The sequence below is a fragment of the Dama dama genome, chromosome 9 (assembly GCF_033118175.1).
Source record: "Dama dama isolate Ldn47 chromosome 9, ASM3311817v1, whole genome shotgun sequence".
NCBI classification, from domain to species: domain Eukaryota; kingdom Metazoa; phylum Chordata; class Mammalia; order Artiodactyla; family Cervidae; genus Dama; species Dama dama.
In genome coordinates this window covers 48,943,941-48,960,542 of record NC_083689.1, presented here as the reverse complement: position 1 = coordinate 48,960,542, position 16,602 = coordinate 48,943,941, and the positions used below count along the sequence as shown (strand labels likewise).

At 36.6% G+C, this 16,602-nt stretch overlaps 1 protein-coding gene across 2 annotated transcripts in view; it reads right to left on the bottom strand.

Annotated features, from left to right (window-relative positions):
* Positions 1 to 416: 416 nt before the first annotated feature.
* DDX46 (DEAD-box helicase 46) overlaps positions 417 to 16,602 on the bottom strand; it is a 50,000-nt gene continuing 33,814 nt past the window's right edge. The window contains exons 17-23 of one of the 2 annotated variants that reach the window (XM_061151332.1): positions 16,231 to 16,368; positions 15,754 to 15,903; positions 12,077 to 12,250; positions 9,663 to 9,881; positions 9,023 to 9,167; positions 2,744 to 2,817; positions 417 to 1,530 (exon numbers count right to left, since the gene is read on the bottom strand). In XM_061151332.1, coding sequence (XP_061007315.1) covers positions 1,483 to 1,530; positions 2,744 to 2,817; positions 9,023 to 9,167; positions 9,663 to 9,881; positions 12,077 to 12,250; positions 15,754 to 15,903; positions 16,231 to 16,368 — 948 coding nt within the window. In that variant the 3' untranslated portion in view covers positions 417 to 1,482. Of the gene's footprint in view, positions 1,531 to 2,743; positions 2,818 to 9,022; positions 9,168 to 9,662; positions 9,882 to 12,073; positions 12,251 to 15,753; positions 15,904 to 16,230; positions 16,369 to 16,602 lie in introns of both variants that reach the window. The other variant, XM_061151331.1, reaches the window with a different exon arrangement.

Below are 16,602 nucleotides of genomic sequence, written 5' to 3'. Positions count from 1 at the left end.
TGAAGGGAGCACCAATTGCCATCAATGTGGGACTGACATAGTCTATCAAAGGAAACAAACTATCACTAAGTAATAAAAATAAGGATATAAATAAAATGGTGGGGGTGGAAGAGCCCAAGATGCCTAAAATTTTAGAGAAAATGGTTTATTTGATTCTATTGTTACATGTGTTTTATCTGTTTTCTTCCTCAAGTAAAAAAGTGGATATGTGAGAGATTCAAGAATATACCTGAGATTTTCAGTAAGGATAACTTCAGATTGAGGAAATCATGACTGATACCTCCTGTCACTTTAACCATCTAATATACTATTGAAATGATTTAACAGCTATAATACACTTTGGGTTTTTTCACTTTTAAAAGCTCTAAGTCAGGAATACTCAAAGGAACTTCTGTATCTTTTAAGAAATACAACTATTTAATTCTTGAAAATTTTATTTTTTAAAGACTGACAACCACATGAAGTTCTAACACACCAGGAGTCTGAACATTAGGTGATCCAATTATCACAATTTAAATTAGGATACTCAGGAAATAGATATCAAGGTTCAAAAATATAATTTATGATTCTTTGTAAACTAAATTTCACTGAGAAATGCTTAAAGTCTAAGTCTAAAATGTGGGTGTCATGCTTTTTTAAAAAAAAAAGAAAATTCACAACCTACTCAATAATCCTGAAGAAAAATCGATTGGTAGGGTGTTTATATGTACAGCTGTATAAACGAACACTTTAAAGGGGAAAAACAATCATTCATATTTACAGGTGACAAATCACTTTCACTTCAGGAAGATTAGAAAAGAGCTAGTAGATAGGCACAGAGCCAGAGGTTGTGAAGGGAACGTAAAAGCAGTCAATACTTAAATTCTTAGCAGTGTAAAGGAATGCAAAAAATTCTTATACTACAAAACTTTAATTTTACAAAACCAAAAAGCAGTCCTACTATGACCCTTATTAAGATGATAAAAATTGAAACAAAAACTCTGAACCCATTTTGTAAAAATTCTATTGCAACACTCTTATATCCAGTTCATACTGTTCTACTGAGTCAAGATTTAAGCTCAAGGTAGACATAAAATTAGAGAATTTTACCTTTTCTGAGGAGATGATCACAGTTTCATTGCAAGAAGATGAGGTGAACAACCCCTTAGCAACTTTTATAGTTTATTATCTTCAATGGAAAGTTCAAATATTTTAATTGTCTTAAACTTCTGGAATATTACCCAGATAGTTAATATATTGATATTTAAGTTTTGCATTAAAGGACACTTTAATGAAAACAGGCCTGCTTTAAATAGAGTTTGATAATTCTGGGGGTACTTACAGAAAGAAGATTTGTTAACAAATATTGGTTTCTTATACTTAAGGAAAAAAATCAGCAAGACAAAATTTAAAAAATCTTAATTTAAAATACATTATAAACTGAAGACAACAACTGCCACATTTATCACAGACCAGCACAGGTAAAAGTTTTTCCCAGATGTTTTATAAGACTTTGTATCTTCCTTTATTTGTTGGTTGGTATGAATTTTGCTACAAGAAAAAAATAAAAGGCACATGATTAGTAAAAGGAAAAGGAAATAAAAGGGAAAAAAATATGTTAAGTAATTTCCTTTACAAACTTATACAACTATCAGATGTTTAAAATAAAAATATTACTGAGTGATAAAGAACGAACTATTTAACAATCATTTCTGTGTTCCCTTCACAACGGTTCTGAACCGACTGAACAGTGGCCGCGCTCCTTTCTATCACTCCTTGGTAAAAGTCACTTGATTCAAAGTTTGTTTTTATTCTTTGCTCTTGCTTTGTTTACATTCCATTCTTTAAGTTATTTTCACCCATCCAGGGTGTTCTGTGAGGGGATTTTAGAAAAGCCCTAAAAGACACATTCTTTGTAAAGTTTCCTTTGGAAGGCTCCTCATCCGAACGTGCACACCGTAGGGGGAATTTACAAGGTGTCTGCCTCCCTTGGAAAGGGGGTCTACAAAAGGTCTACATCCAAAATCAAATTAAGTCCGTACCTAAGTTTAAAACACTGACAAACACCTAAGTTTAAAAACAGCGGCAAAAATGTAGAGAAACTGGAATTTTCATACACTGCCAAAAGCAATGCAAACTGGTACAACTACTCTGAAAAATTACTTAGCAATACCAACTTAAAGCTGAACTATACATACTCTGTAACTAGCAATTCTACTTTAAGGCATTTACTCAAAAGAAAAATATACTGAAGTGTACTACAGAGACATGGAAGAATGTTCAGAGAAGCATTATTCATAAAAACTCAAAACTAAAATGACCTCAAAATCTAAAACATAAATTAACTGTGGTAAATCCACGGGGTTAACTACTATATAGCCACAAAAATAATAACTGATATATGTAAAAACATGGATTGATATCCTCAAAGTAATGTTGAGAGAAAGAACTTAATATACAGAAGACTCCACAGCATTTGATTCCACTTATACGGAGTTCAAAACTAGGCAAAACTAATCTATGATGCTGGAAGTCAGAAAGTCCCATTTGGGGGCAAAATGAACAGCAACGAGGAGGAACATAAGCAGGGTTTCTGGGATCCTGGTAACGTGCTCTACTTCCTTATCGAGGCAGTGATCACACCAGTGTGCTCAGTTCCTGAAAATTCATCAAACTATATCACCTGTCTACTTTGCTGTATTTCTATTAAATGGCTAAATAAAACATTTATTAGAACAAACAAGTCCTTGAGGTTTTCACTCACCAATCGGATCAGTTCTTCTTTTATAAGCCTGGTGATTTCTGCCTTCGCTTTCTGCACAGCCAGTTCATTGGCACCTGGTGAGTGAGTGGAGAACATTATTCATATTATTGGAATTACACTGGATGTTTATCCGAGTCATTGAGATCCAGCAGAAACACTGCAGGTGACTTTCAGGAACACTGTACTACTTGCCAAGAAGTCTTTCAATACCTGGTGGAACATCATCTACATTGTATCATGGCTGCTTATTATTATGATTACTTTTAAGAGTTTCAAATGTGAGCACTGAGCTTAGTGCTTAGAGGGTTAAGGTCAGTGAGGTACTAGTGTTACAAGTTCTTGGTATATTGGTATGCAAAGAAAAAATGATTTGCAATTTGTCCAAAATAGAAGAAGAAAAAGGAAAAGGAAAATACACCCTCCTAGGTTCAGTTATTTAACAAATACTTATTGGATGTTTATTATGTTCTTTAAAGTCAGCAAATGTTTCAGAAATGTGCCATCTGAACAAAAATCTTAAAGTTGGAGGAGGAGAGATGACAGGGAAAGCATTTTACAAAGGGAATCAATCATGCGTGCAGTGTTACAGATTAAGAAAGGCATGTTTAAAGAGTAAGAGAAGTTAAAGTATGGTGGAAAGAAAAAAGTGTGTGAAAGAACACAGCAAAACAGCCAAACAGATAAGGGAGGCTGGAGACACTTGTATATAAATTCAAGAAGCACCCATCATGTGTGGTATACTGTATGAGATGCATTATACAAAGTACTCATCTATGCTCTGTGTGATCCTGTAGGCTACTAGGAAAACAAACTTGGAACAATATTATAGCAAGATGAGTACATCAGGAAGTAGTCTTATCAGAGGAACTTTCAAATATCATTTTTTCCAAGAATCTTCCCTAACTTCTCCATGTGGGGTTAAGTGTTTCTTCCCTCAGTGCTATCACAGGATTGTGTTCATACCATCCTGAAAGCACATTTTTGAGGTAGAAAGAACAAAATGTTTTTTCTGATTAGATGTGAACAGTGAAGAACAAAGTAAGATGCTAAGAGTTGAGTCACAAGTAAAGAAACTAAAATGTAATAAAGCAGATACTGAATCCAAGAGGAAGAGCAGGTGTTATTATTAACAGTGATGGTGGTTAATTGACATCATTGTAGCGGAGGTTCTCATGGGACACACCAAGTTGGAAACGTCAGTAAGACCAATGGAAACAAGGAGCAGAAGTAGAGGAAATGGAGACTAGAGCTCCATCAGGGATAGGCGTGGAAGGATTTGAAGTCAGGGGACAATGCCAGGAGGCAGGCAAGTCTAGACAGGGAACTCGGTGCACACCTATAAAAGGAAAAGCGCTGGACCAAAGGAGACCAGAGGTTAAGTACTAGGAGTGAGAGAATGTCAAAGAATAAAAGAACCAGGGTTGTAATGTAGAGAACTATGTTTTTATTATTTTTGTAAGAAAAATCAAATATGGAAAACGATTCACAAGAAATGGGAAAATTCTCCCCCTTATTAGATATGATAACTTTTTCAAACCCACAGAGGACAGAGAAGGAGGAAGGGAGGAGCTGCGGGGAGAGGAGGAGGAAAACAGAGGATGAGGAGGAGGAGGAGGGAGAAGAAACAGTTTAACAACAGGAAGAAAAGAGACATGCTTATGGCTATGAAGTCACAGCAACATATCTAATCTAACCTAAGACCCCCACCTCCACAAGCCATTGACCACAACATTTTAAAGCTGTGGGTGCTGGAAGGGAAGAGAGGTGGATGCATGTGAAGCCAAGGGTAGAATCAAGAGCTGAGTCAGAATGAAAAGTATTAAAAAACCCAAAATTCAGAAGGAAAATATGCTCCTTGGCATGAGCTGGTGTGCAGCTTGACACTCTGTGCTGTTTTAAAAGTAAGGAAAATGATACTCTCACCCAGCTCAAAGCAGAAGAGCAATTTTCCTGCGTTAGTCAGAACCTGACCATTTGGACCAGTTTAAATTTTTGACTTATACTGCTTCTTTAGGTAATGGGTTACATATGTTTATAAGCTGTCATGAAAAAGAGGCATTTCCTTTCATTGGTCCCAAAACAACTCTGGCTGCTTTTAAGGGATTCTCCACCAGTAAAAAGAGAGGGTCACAAAACAGGCTATAAATTATACAGGCTGGCTAGGCACGTCCATCCTTCCTGTTCTCCTTCCCACTGCCTGGTGGGAGGCCTGGAGCTGCTGGGCCACACGGAGCCTCTAAGGAGCCAGGCAGTGGGGCCCCTCCAATTACAGAACCAGAAACAGATGACACTAGGCTCCTTACAACACCTGTTTTCATCCTATTAGTGTTCAGTTGATTTGGCTGGAGTTTCAAAAACTAAAAGATCATTTAAATCTAATCATCTATGCAAATTCTCAAAGCTTTAGATCATTTTAATTACCAATCTCCAGCCCTTATTTAGCATCTTTATGTCTCTAGAATTTTCAAAATTCATTCTTAACAAGGTTATCCTGTTACTGGGAGGGAAAGACCTGTTTAGATTATAAAAGTTAGATGTTACTTCCTAAGTACAAGTTCACAGTGGAAAGCACCCAGAACCATTGTAGGCAGATAGGAAAGGTGGCAGAAGCCATGGCTTCTCATTTCACTTCATTTGGTAGTACAGTAGATGTGTTCTTATGAAGTTAATACAAATTAAACCTGGCATACATTAATTATACTTCATTAAATAAGCATAATTACCTTTAAATTAATAAATTACAGAGGAATCTTTTTCAAAGCAAAAAAATCTGATTTACCTCTTTAAAACAATGTCACTTAAAATACTGATTTTGAAATCTTAGAGATACTTAAAATATTGTATGTTATTACAAAAAAATTAAATACCAGTTTTGCTTAAATGACACCTATCATATTCAAGCTGAATAAACAAGGATGACTCCATGTTTACCAAGGTTTTATCATCAGATTCCACTGAACGACATCTTGTATGGCCTAATACAACAGTAAGAGAGAGCTGTCTACTTCCAAGCACAGAAAGATGTCAATGTAATTTCTTCTCCTTGAACATCAAGATGCCAGCAATCCCCATTTAACCTTACAATAAGGAACAGTGTCACATGATTCAAAAACACACTGAGTCACTGGCAGGGCAAAAGTCTTTCAGGATATATAAAAGGGTACTATTTAAAAACCTGACCTGAAATATCAATACACAGGTCAGGAAGCAACAGTTAGAACTGGACATGGAACAACAGACTGGTTCCAAATAGGGAAAGGAGTACGTCAAGGCTGTATATTGTCACCCTGCTTATTTTACTTATATGCAGAGTACATCATGAGAAATGCTGGGCTGGAAGAAGCACAAGCTGGAATCAAGACTGCCAGGAGAAATATCAATAACCTCAGATATGCAGATGACACCACCCTTATGGCAGAAAGTGAAGAAGAACTAAAGAGCCTCTTGATGAACATGGAAGAGGAGAGTGAAAAAGTTGGCTTAAAGCTTAACATTCAGAAAACTAAGATCATGGCATCTGGTCCCATAACTTCAAGGGAAATAGATGGGGAGACAGTGGAAACAGTGGCTGACTTTATTTTTCTGGGCTCCAAAATCACTGCAGATGGTGACTGCAGCCATGAAATTAAAAGACGCTTACTCCTTGGAAGCAAAGTTATGATCAACCTAGATAGCATATTAAAAAGCAGAGACATTACTTTGCCAACAAAGGTCAACGCCATGGTTTTTCCAGTGGTCATGTATGGATGTGAGAGTTGGACTGTGAAGAAAGCTGAGCGCCAAAAAATTGATGCTTTTGAACTGTGGTGTTGAAGAAGACTCTTGAGAGTCCCTTGGACTGCAAGGAGATCCACCCAGTCCATCCTAAAGGAGATCAGTCCTGGGTGTTCATTGGAAGGACTGATGCTGAAGCTGAAACTCCAATACTTTGGCCACCTGATGCAAAGAGCTGACTCATTTGAAAAGACCCTGATGCTGGAAAAGATTGAGGGCAGGAGGAGAAGGGGACGACAGAGGATGAGATGGTTGGATGGCATCATTGACTTGATGGACATGGATTTGGGTGAACTCCGGGAGTTGGTGATGGACAGGGAGGTCTGGTGTGCTGTGGTTTGTGGGATCGCAAAGAGTTGGACACGACTGAGCGACTGAACTGAACTTAACTGATGATCCAGTTTCCCAAAGTCACAATCACAAACCAAAAAATGCAATTTGCCTAGTTCTGGACCCACTTTCTTTGTACATCAGTTGAAATATATATGAATCTTCCTGTACAGTAATGGTAGAGTATCAACAGCATGGAAAACATAAAGGCTGTATCTGAGTTTTATACCTTTACTACAATTCATTATTATTAATTTTAAAAGATACAAAATTGAGAGCGGTATCAGTGAAAATGGCATAGGAGGGAACTTCAAAAGCTTAACCTCCACAAAACATTGAATATATTTGCAAAAGTGATAAAATCAACTTTATCAGAACTCAGAAACTAATCGAAAGTTTACATCAACCGGGCAAACCCTTATTAAAGGAGAAAAAAACAAAATCCCAACTCAATCCTGGTAACAAAACTTTTCTGTTTTATAACGTACTCTGACCCTATCAAGCATTTTCGACCAGGAAATAACTTCTACTTAGAGTAGATGGGATGCACACTGCACATGCATTTCTCTTCTTGTAGTCTTCATGTTAACAAGTCACACAAAAACAATTTAATCACTAAAAAAAAAAAAAAAGTAAACAGGCACAATACTAATTTACTTTCACATATGAAAATTATCTTTGTTTTGGTTAGGAAAAGAATCAAACCCTAAAAATCAGTCCTCATATATATTTAAATCAGTTTTAACTTATGTTTATTTCAGTAAGAAACTTACCTAAAAGTTACAAAGTCTTCACAAAAATCAAAGGAATGTCAAAATATAACAAGAAAACACTAACTTATTACAATAATATTTTCAGTTTATACTTCCACTGATCTTTCAACAAAAACTTTAGAGCTGAGCTAGCCAATACATTAGCTATCAGCCATGTGGCTTTCTAGATGTAAGTTAATAAAAACTAAATTTAACATTTCTTGGTCACATTTGGCCATACTTCGAGTATTCCAGAGCCAGCATAGTTTTCACTGGACAGTGCAGATTTAGGGAGATCATATGCATATGCCTGTCAAATAATATTATCTGTGCAGAAAAGAAGTAGCTCTAGAGCTTAATCAGATGCATTTTCAGAAAATTTATCAAGTGCCTACCATGTGTAGAACACTGGGAATACAGCAAATGATAAAGTCATTGCACTCACAGAGCTTGAGTAGGGCAGAGAGAAACAAGTATAAACATACTATAACATCTATGTAATGAGTACTGTGACGAGAAACAAAGCAAGTCCAGAGCTACAGAGCGGTGAAGTGAGAGGAAGATCATTTCCTCGCTGGCAGTGATGTGTATGATTCAGTGGTCTAGGCCGGTGTTTGAGATTGTACAGGGCATGGGGGTAGCATCACTGTAGCCATCTAAGCAGGAGGTATGCAGACTCCAGATTTACATGGCACATGGAATAAACTACCTCACAGCTCCAATACCAGTATTCAATAAACATTTAGTTCATGAAATAAATGAAATGGAGCTGTGGCTGGTCTATTCTTAAAAATCTATTATAAAGATGTTAAAATTAAATATAAAAGAAAGGAGATAAGTTGTCCTATTATGTTATATATAATACATTAGGAAAAAAAATCAAAATAGAAACTGTCTTTTGAATTCATTCATGAATGTATGAGGTAAGGTTAAAAAGCACACCTGATCACTCTTGGATAACGCATTACTTACAGCCTTTGAGCTGTGGTATTAATTGTCCTATTTTTCTAAAAATGGCATGTATGAATTTACAGGCATAAAATCAGAGGCAATATCTGCTTGGGTAAACAAGCATTAAGGGGATTAATATAGTTGATTTACTTTCTAACCTTAACTTTGGCCAGAATATTCTACTTACCGGAAGCATAAGGACTTACTGGACTAGTCCCCAAAATACATGTGTTCTTTTAGTCATTTTCAATTTGACCAACTTGTCAAAAATGAAAGAGTCCCCAACAAAGATTACTCACCTCTATATATACTAAATTTCTGAATAAAGACCACAAATGATCAGTGAAACTTTTTAACAGATGTTCCTCATTCTCAGTCCTCTCTAGAACTGACCTCATAGTCTCTCTGGGTCTATTACATCTATATCAACTTTGATCAAACTCAAGATGGAAACCGAACCAACAGTACATACTTTCAATTGCCAAGTAAATTTTCCGCTCTCCTTCCTTGGGCTCTTTGCCAGGTGGGAAGTATGTTCCTCTGATTGTAATTGCAGCTTCAGAATATTCACTGATTCTCTGCAGAGCTTCCTTAGAGGTAACTTTCCACCTAGCAGTCTAGGAAAGAAAAGGGTTGGGGGAGAAGAAATCTCTTTACAACAGGATAAAAAAAAACCCTGAGGTCCTAAAAGAATAGGTTAGCTTAATCATGTCATTGTCAATATTAAAATTCTAATTAACACCTTCATCATAAATTCATTTAGATTCTAATGTACCTAGAAAGTAATCATAAAAATGAAATTTCCAGTGTTGTCTCCCCATGTAAATAAAAAGTAAAGCAGCCATTAAAATGTTCATGGCTTTTTCTTTTTATTTATCTATTTACTTGGCTGTGTCAGGTCTTAGCTGCAGCTTGAGGGCTTAGGTGCCCCGGAGAATGTGGAATCTTAGTTCCCTGACCAGGGATCGATCGAACCCTCATCCCCTGCATTGGAAGGCAGATTCCTAACCACTGGACCATCAGGAAAGACCCTTCATAGGTTTTAAATGAGGTATTTTCACTCCTAAAAACAGGGTTTCTACTCAATAAAAAAGTTTAAATCTGCTACTTGCCTGTGGGAAGTCATTGATCTCTAATTCTTCCTCATATCTCTTAAAAGATTCATTCTGTCCACCATCCTGTCTCTCCTCTTCTTGTTTCTCCAAAGGCACATAGTTGAGCTTGGCATTTATCTTTTCAGCAAGTTGCTCTGCAATGGTTTTTGCAGATACAGTGGGAGCCAGGATGGTGCCACCTCTGAGAATGGCATTGGTGGCCTGTTGCATCACATCCTGCAGTTAAAGAAGACCTACAGTCAAATCTCAAATGAGGGTAGAGACAAGACCAAAGATCCCACCACAAACTCTTCTATGGAAAGCACTAACTAAAAGCATGTAGAGTCTGACCCAAAGGGCAATTTAACAGCATATAATTATAATAGAAAGTTTAATATATCTGCCTTACTTGATGTGAAAACTAAATACCCAAGTCTATATTAAAAAATTCTACTGAACATTAGGTAACTCTTGATATCAAATACAGTATAATATTTCTAAAATCATTTACATACCTTGTGGCTACTATGGGTTTCCTCTGAATCAGTATGTTTGCCCACTACTACCAATGAACTCCTCTTCCCCTCATGGACAAACCCAACATTCCATAAGTTATTGTAAATATCTTTATGCAACATATTTTTACATTTGAAATTAATTTTACTATGTATCTAATACAGAGATAATTCTGTGGGTAATACATGACTCACACCTCAAGCTCTTCCAAAAACAGTGAAAAGTTAAAGCCATATGATTTCACAAAAGTTACTAGTGACAATAACACAAGAGAATATTAGGTGAAAAGCTGCATCCCTGTTTTCACAAGAGGCACAGGCTTGAGTAAACACTTCACAGTAACTCACTGATTAAAAAAGATTCAAAGACCCAAGGCTCTGACCCTTGACTTTGGCTGCCTCATCAGGTCAGTCCACTGGCCTCTAGCTTGGTCATTCCACTTGGGCACCGCAGACCTGAACCTGCATACAACTACTGGACACAGGGTCATGCAGGTCCTCAACCACTCAAAATCTTAAACACTGTCAACATTAACAAACTGTTCTTTGGGAATGCTATGAAAATTTAACCCTGATTAAAAATTAAGTTAAACAAAATGCAGGAAAGAGTTAAACGAAATGTGGGAGAAGGGAACCCTCCTACATTGATGGTGCGATTGTAAACTGGTGCAGCCACTATGAAGAACAGTATGGAGATTCCTTAAAAAACTAAAAACCTAGCTACCATAACCCTGCAATTCCACTCCTGGGCATATTTCCAGAGAAAAACATGATCAGAAAAGATACATGCACCCTAATGTTCACTGCAGCACATTTTACAATAGCCAAAACATGGAAGCAACCTAACTGTCCATCAAGAGAGGAATGGATAAAGATGTGGTACATATATGTACAATGGAATATTACTCAACCATTAAAAAGAATGAAACAATGCAATCTGTAGCAACATGGATGGACCTAGAGTGTCTAGTTGAGTGAAGTCAGTCAGAGGAGAAATACCATATTATATCCCTTAATGTGGAATCTAAAAAGAAAAGATACAAATGAAGGAACTTATACAACAGAAACAGACTCACAGACTTCTGAGGATGAACTTATAGTTGCAGGGGGTAAGGGGACAGGGGACAGTTAGGGAGTTTGGGATTGACATGTACACACTGCTGTATTTAAAATGGATAACCAACAAGGACATACTGTAAACCACATGGAATTCAGTTCAATGTAATGTGGCAGCCTGGAGAGAAGGGAAGTTTGGGGGAGAATGGATACATGTATATATATATATATAGCTGAATCCCCTTGTTGTTCACCTGAAACTATCATAACACTGTTTGTTAACTGGCTATATCCCAATAGAAAACAAAAAGTTTAAAAAAAAGAGAAAAGATACATATATATATGTGTGTAACTGAATCACTTGGTTGTACAACAGAAACTAACACAACATTGTAAATCAACTACAAAAAGCATTAAGTTAACCAAAAAACTCCCAAGAGAAAGATGGCAAGTAAAATATTTAACAGTTTTCCATTGTCTAAACTCATGTTAGTTTGAGTTATATAACTGGGTGTCTGTACTTCCACAGTATTGTTTGTTTGTTCAATAATCCACCAGTAAACACAAAGAAAGAAAAAGAGAGTTCTTTCCTTAGGATTTTGATAAGGTCACTTGGAATACTATTCTATAAAATTATCTATGGTTAACAGGCCTTCCAGAATAGGCATTAAGACCTCAGCTAACCACGCTAGAGAAATCAACCAAGGTCAACAATTAAAGAATTCTGTATTCAAATGTTAAATGCTTATTACCTCAAAATCTAAAACAACTTCTTGTTCACTTGTGCTGATACAATTTAAAAAGCATTTAAATCAAATAACTTACAAAAAGTACTAAGACTCGGAACGAATTACTTAATACCTGAGACTCAATGCCCAAATTCTTCTGAGCATTGATTCTAAGAGCCAATCTCTTTGCAATTTCCAGTTTCTCAGCATTCCCTGCAGTGGGAGCAGGCACACTAGATGTTCCAGGAGCTGCCATATCCTTCACTCTCTTCTTTGAATTAAACATGCTTTCAATTTGCTCATCAATCTAAAGAAAAAAAAGCATTAGTAAAAATCTAATTAAAAATACCAATTTAGAGAGGGTGAGAGGGAGGGGAGGGGTAAGAAGAAAGGGAGAGGTGAGGGGAAGTCAGGGGGCAAGGGGAGGGAGGAAGGAAAGAAAGAAACAGAGATACAGTGCTGCAAGAACCACTTCAGCAGACTCCTGAGTATTACAGAAAATACATCCCAATTCAGTAAACAAGAACACGGGCTGTCGAAACAGAGTAGCCAATTGGATGCAGCCAAGTTGCTCTGCCGCCCAGGCCTTGAGGCCAAATTATATACACTGTAATCAAAGAGGCTGAAGAAGGGCAATAACTCAAGATCAGTGAACAACTAAAAATACAGCCAATGGTTACCAGGGGAAATGATACAACAGGTTCTCAAGGCAGGCCTCCTAAAATTCTTTCCAACTCCAAAAATGTAATTGGGTTTACCCAAAAAACAGGGTAAGAGAATCAGGGGGAAAAACCTTTATTGTTTTATTTCTTTGAACCCAGGAAGGAAAGGCATGAAGGTGGGCTTCCCCATGAAATCAAGAGCAATACTGACAATCCTCGCTCTCCAGGAGTCACATGAGTCCTACTGCCACTGTGTAATCCTCAGGTTAGCCACTTGTATCTCATAAGCATTTCCTTTTAAAAATGTCTTTGCCCCAAAATGAATACTAACACTACCATGTAAAGAATGCAAATCCCTTCATATGCAGGAATTAGGCTAATATTTCAAATCCCAAATGCAAAGAAAAAGTTTTTCAGGGTTTAAAATTAACTTGGTTAATTTAGAAAGAAGTTTTACTGAAATGGAAACAGACAACGTCCCTTCTTTTTAAAGCATTTGTTATCTAATAAGGTGTTTGAGCTATGAATTACTTTTAAACTAACCTTTAATTTAGTAACACTCTTTTTAAACAGAATACATGACATTAAAACCCAAAACAAATGCATAAAATTAGGAATGGGGAATGCACACAGTGTTAGGTAACAGGGATAACTTTACTTTTGACTTTATTCATTTTAGTATTGCTCTAGTATTTTTTACTTAATTTTTAATTTTCTTCTAATTTATTGAGAGCCGAGATAGTTCAGTTGGTAGAGCATCAGACTTTTAACCTGACGGTTCAGGGTTCCAGGGTTCAACCTTGTTCAGGTAGAAGATTATTTGGGCTTCCCTGGTGGCTCAGATGGTAAAGAATCCGCCTGCAATGTGGGAGACCTGGGTTCACTCCCTGGGTTGGGACGATCCCCTGGAGGAGGTCATGGCATCCTGCTCCAGTATTCTTGCCTGGATAGAGAATCCCCATGGACAGAGGAGCCTGGCAGGCTACAGTCCACAGGGTCTCAAAGAGTGGGACATGACTGAGCAATTAAACACAAAGCATTTTACTATTGCTCTAATTTTTTAATGAAATTACAATAAGATTTTAACAAAAGGGGGAAAAATTAATGTTTTATTACGAGATTTTTAAAAAATGTTTAAATAACAAAAAAAATTGAAGTGGTTTTAAAAACAAAGTCAGAAATTCTTCGATACTCTTCCCTTCATGAGGTGGAGCCTCTCCTTAAATGTAGGCTGGACTTAGTGACTTGCTTCTAATAGACAAAATAAAGTGGAAAAGCCGGCATATAACTTCAGAGACTAGTCATAAAGGGTACTAAGGCTTCTTCTTTGCTCTCTCTTGGATCACTCAATCTGGGGAGCCAGCTGCCATGTCGTAAGAACACAAATACAGAGGAAAGAACAGAGGCATCCCACCAACAGTGAAATCAGTGAGCCATCTTGGAAGAAGATGGGTCTGCATCAGTGAAGCCTTCTGATAACTGCAACCTGGAACAACAGCTTGACTGCAACCTCATGAGACCCTAAGTAAGACCTTAAGTAAGTTATCTGGCTATACTGTTCCTGATTTCCTAACCCTCAGGAATAGTAGGTAATAAATGTTTATTATAACCCACAATAAAAGTCCCACAATAAAGTCCTAAGTTTTGGACTGATCTATTATACCGTAACAGATACCTAAATACATTGACTTCACTGAATTTTAAGCCAATATGGTATACTAGTAAAAAAAGGCCTAGAATTAATAGGAGACATTGGTTCCTGTGTTTAACAGCCAGTGTGGTCATTTCCTGAAAGACTAAATTCCTGAATTCTTAAGTTGTGCTCTGAGCCAAGGTTTAATGCAGTATATTTAAAAAAAAAAATTTCTATGATCAAATATAAAATATGTTGGAAGATTTCATAATTAAAATAATTTTATTAATGTCTTTTCATACCCATTGATAGGATACCATTAATAGTGGAATATACCAGCAGATTTTCCAAAAGTATTTTATAATGAAAACATCTAAAGCTCAAGCTCCAGGATTAGGGTTCCACAGCATACTCCAAGAAACCCTTAACTTGTTGAGTCCTTAGGGTCTCTTTTCACTGTGTTACAAACAATGCTGTAAGCTAAGAAAATGGGCTTTAAACAGTTACGCAAACCTGAAAAAGTTATTATTTGTTTCTAAGCCTCAGTCTCCTCAATTATAAAAAAGGGAATGCTTTGAGTATCCACTTCTCTGGCTATTGTGAGGAAGTCAATGAAATAATCCCTGTAAAGCACTTGGCACAGGACGTGGAACTTAGCACCATGCCACAAATGTTCACTATCAAACCCTGGGACAGGAAGATCCCCTGGTGAAGGAAACGGCAACCCCCATCAGTATTCTTGTCTGGGAAATCCCATGGACAGAGGAGCCTAGTGTGCTATATAGTCCATGGGGTCAAAAAAGAGTAGGACACAACTTAGCAACTAAATAACAACAACAATTATTAATAAGGATGTTCTATAATAATCAAATTGTGAAGTATTTAAAACAATATTAGTACCAATGATGCTAAGGATACAGGGAGCCAGACACCCTTATACATCGTTAGTGTGAGTACAAGCTGGTACTCACCTTGCAGGAGAACAATCTAACAATGTTTTAAGACCAAATTTGGATATACCCTTTGACTGAGCAATTCTATTTATACACTTACACACTCTTCCTCAAGACTTAATCTGATGAATGTGCAAGGTTAAGTGTTCAAGGATGTGCAATGAAGTACAGTATACTCCAAATAATAACAAATATATATTCCAAGTATTTGTTTCCAAATATTCAAAAATAGGGATTTGATTGATCATACTGTAGAACATCCATATAATGAAACGTAGCCAAAAAATTGCATGAGAGTGGATTTCCTAAAAGGGAAGATTTTAACATAGGACTACTATTGTAAAGAAAATTATAAAGCAGTATGACCTCATTTTTATGAAAATACAAAACTACGGGCATATGTGAATACATTTGTACACACACACAAAAAAACTGAGAAGCACACCCACCAAAAAGTTTCCAGTAATCTGCTGCCTAAACAAGCCTAGGGTAAGACTTCCAGTACAAGACGAACAACTGCTTCAACTGGTTAAGAATAAGGCTTTAGGACAACAATACTTACATCAACCGCAGCATCCTCATCATCTGAATCTTGCAGACCAAGAGCAGCTTTTTGTAACTTCTTTCTCTCATTAGCCAAAGCTTGTTCTGTTTCATCGAACTTGAATCCCTTACCAGAGAACCCACTACTCTTTTTAATTATTTTCCCTTCCTTTCAAGGAAAAACAAGAAAGTTAAATTCATAGTAAAAAACTTTAATGTTCAGAAATTTATGGCAATTAAATAGTTTTCAAGGTGGGGTATGACAATGCAACAAAAACATTTTATTTAGTATGAGAGAAAAAACAAGAGCTCTGTATGTACACTACAAAAATACTCAGTTGAAGAGAGGACTTTTGTTCTCAGTCCTTTCCCTTTCTATCTAAAGAGATAAATGAAAATAATACTATCAAGATTTACTGGTGTTAATACTCAAGGTTTAGAATAAGTGAATTGTATAAAAATAAGAAAAGTTATTAAAAAAAAAAAAAAAACTCACAGCTTTCTGTTGATCTTTGAAATCGCTCCAGAGTTTCTCTAGATCAGGTGGCACTGCAGTCCCTGACAGTTCAAGGGCTTTAATTATGTCTCCAGCATACCGAGCTTGATCTTCTGTGATAAAAGTGTATGCGTAGCCCTAGTGAACAATGAAAAAGTGGTACTATTAAACACTAACAAGATGAATCCTCCTCAGAAAACAAGTAAGATGAAATCTGAGTCACCTAATATACCCTCTTTAAGACAACTCCACTACTCCACTAAAAAGAATTTTAAAGATCACAATAGAGACTTACTAAATTCCTTAATATCTAAGTTTAATATTTATTGTAAAAATAAGTTAGAAAATTTCTAACTCCTTTATGCATAAAGA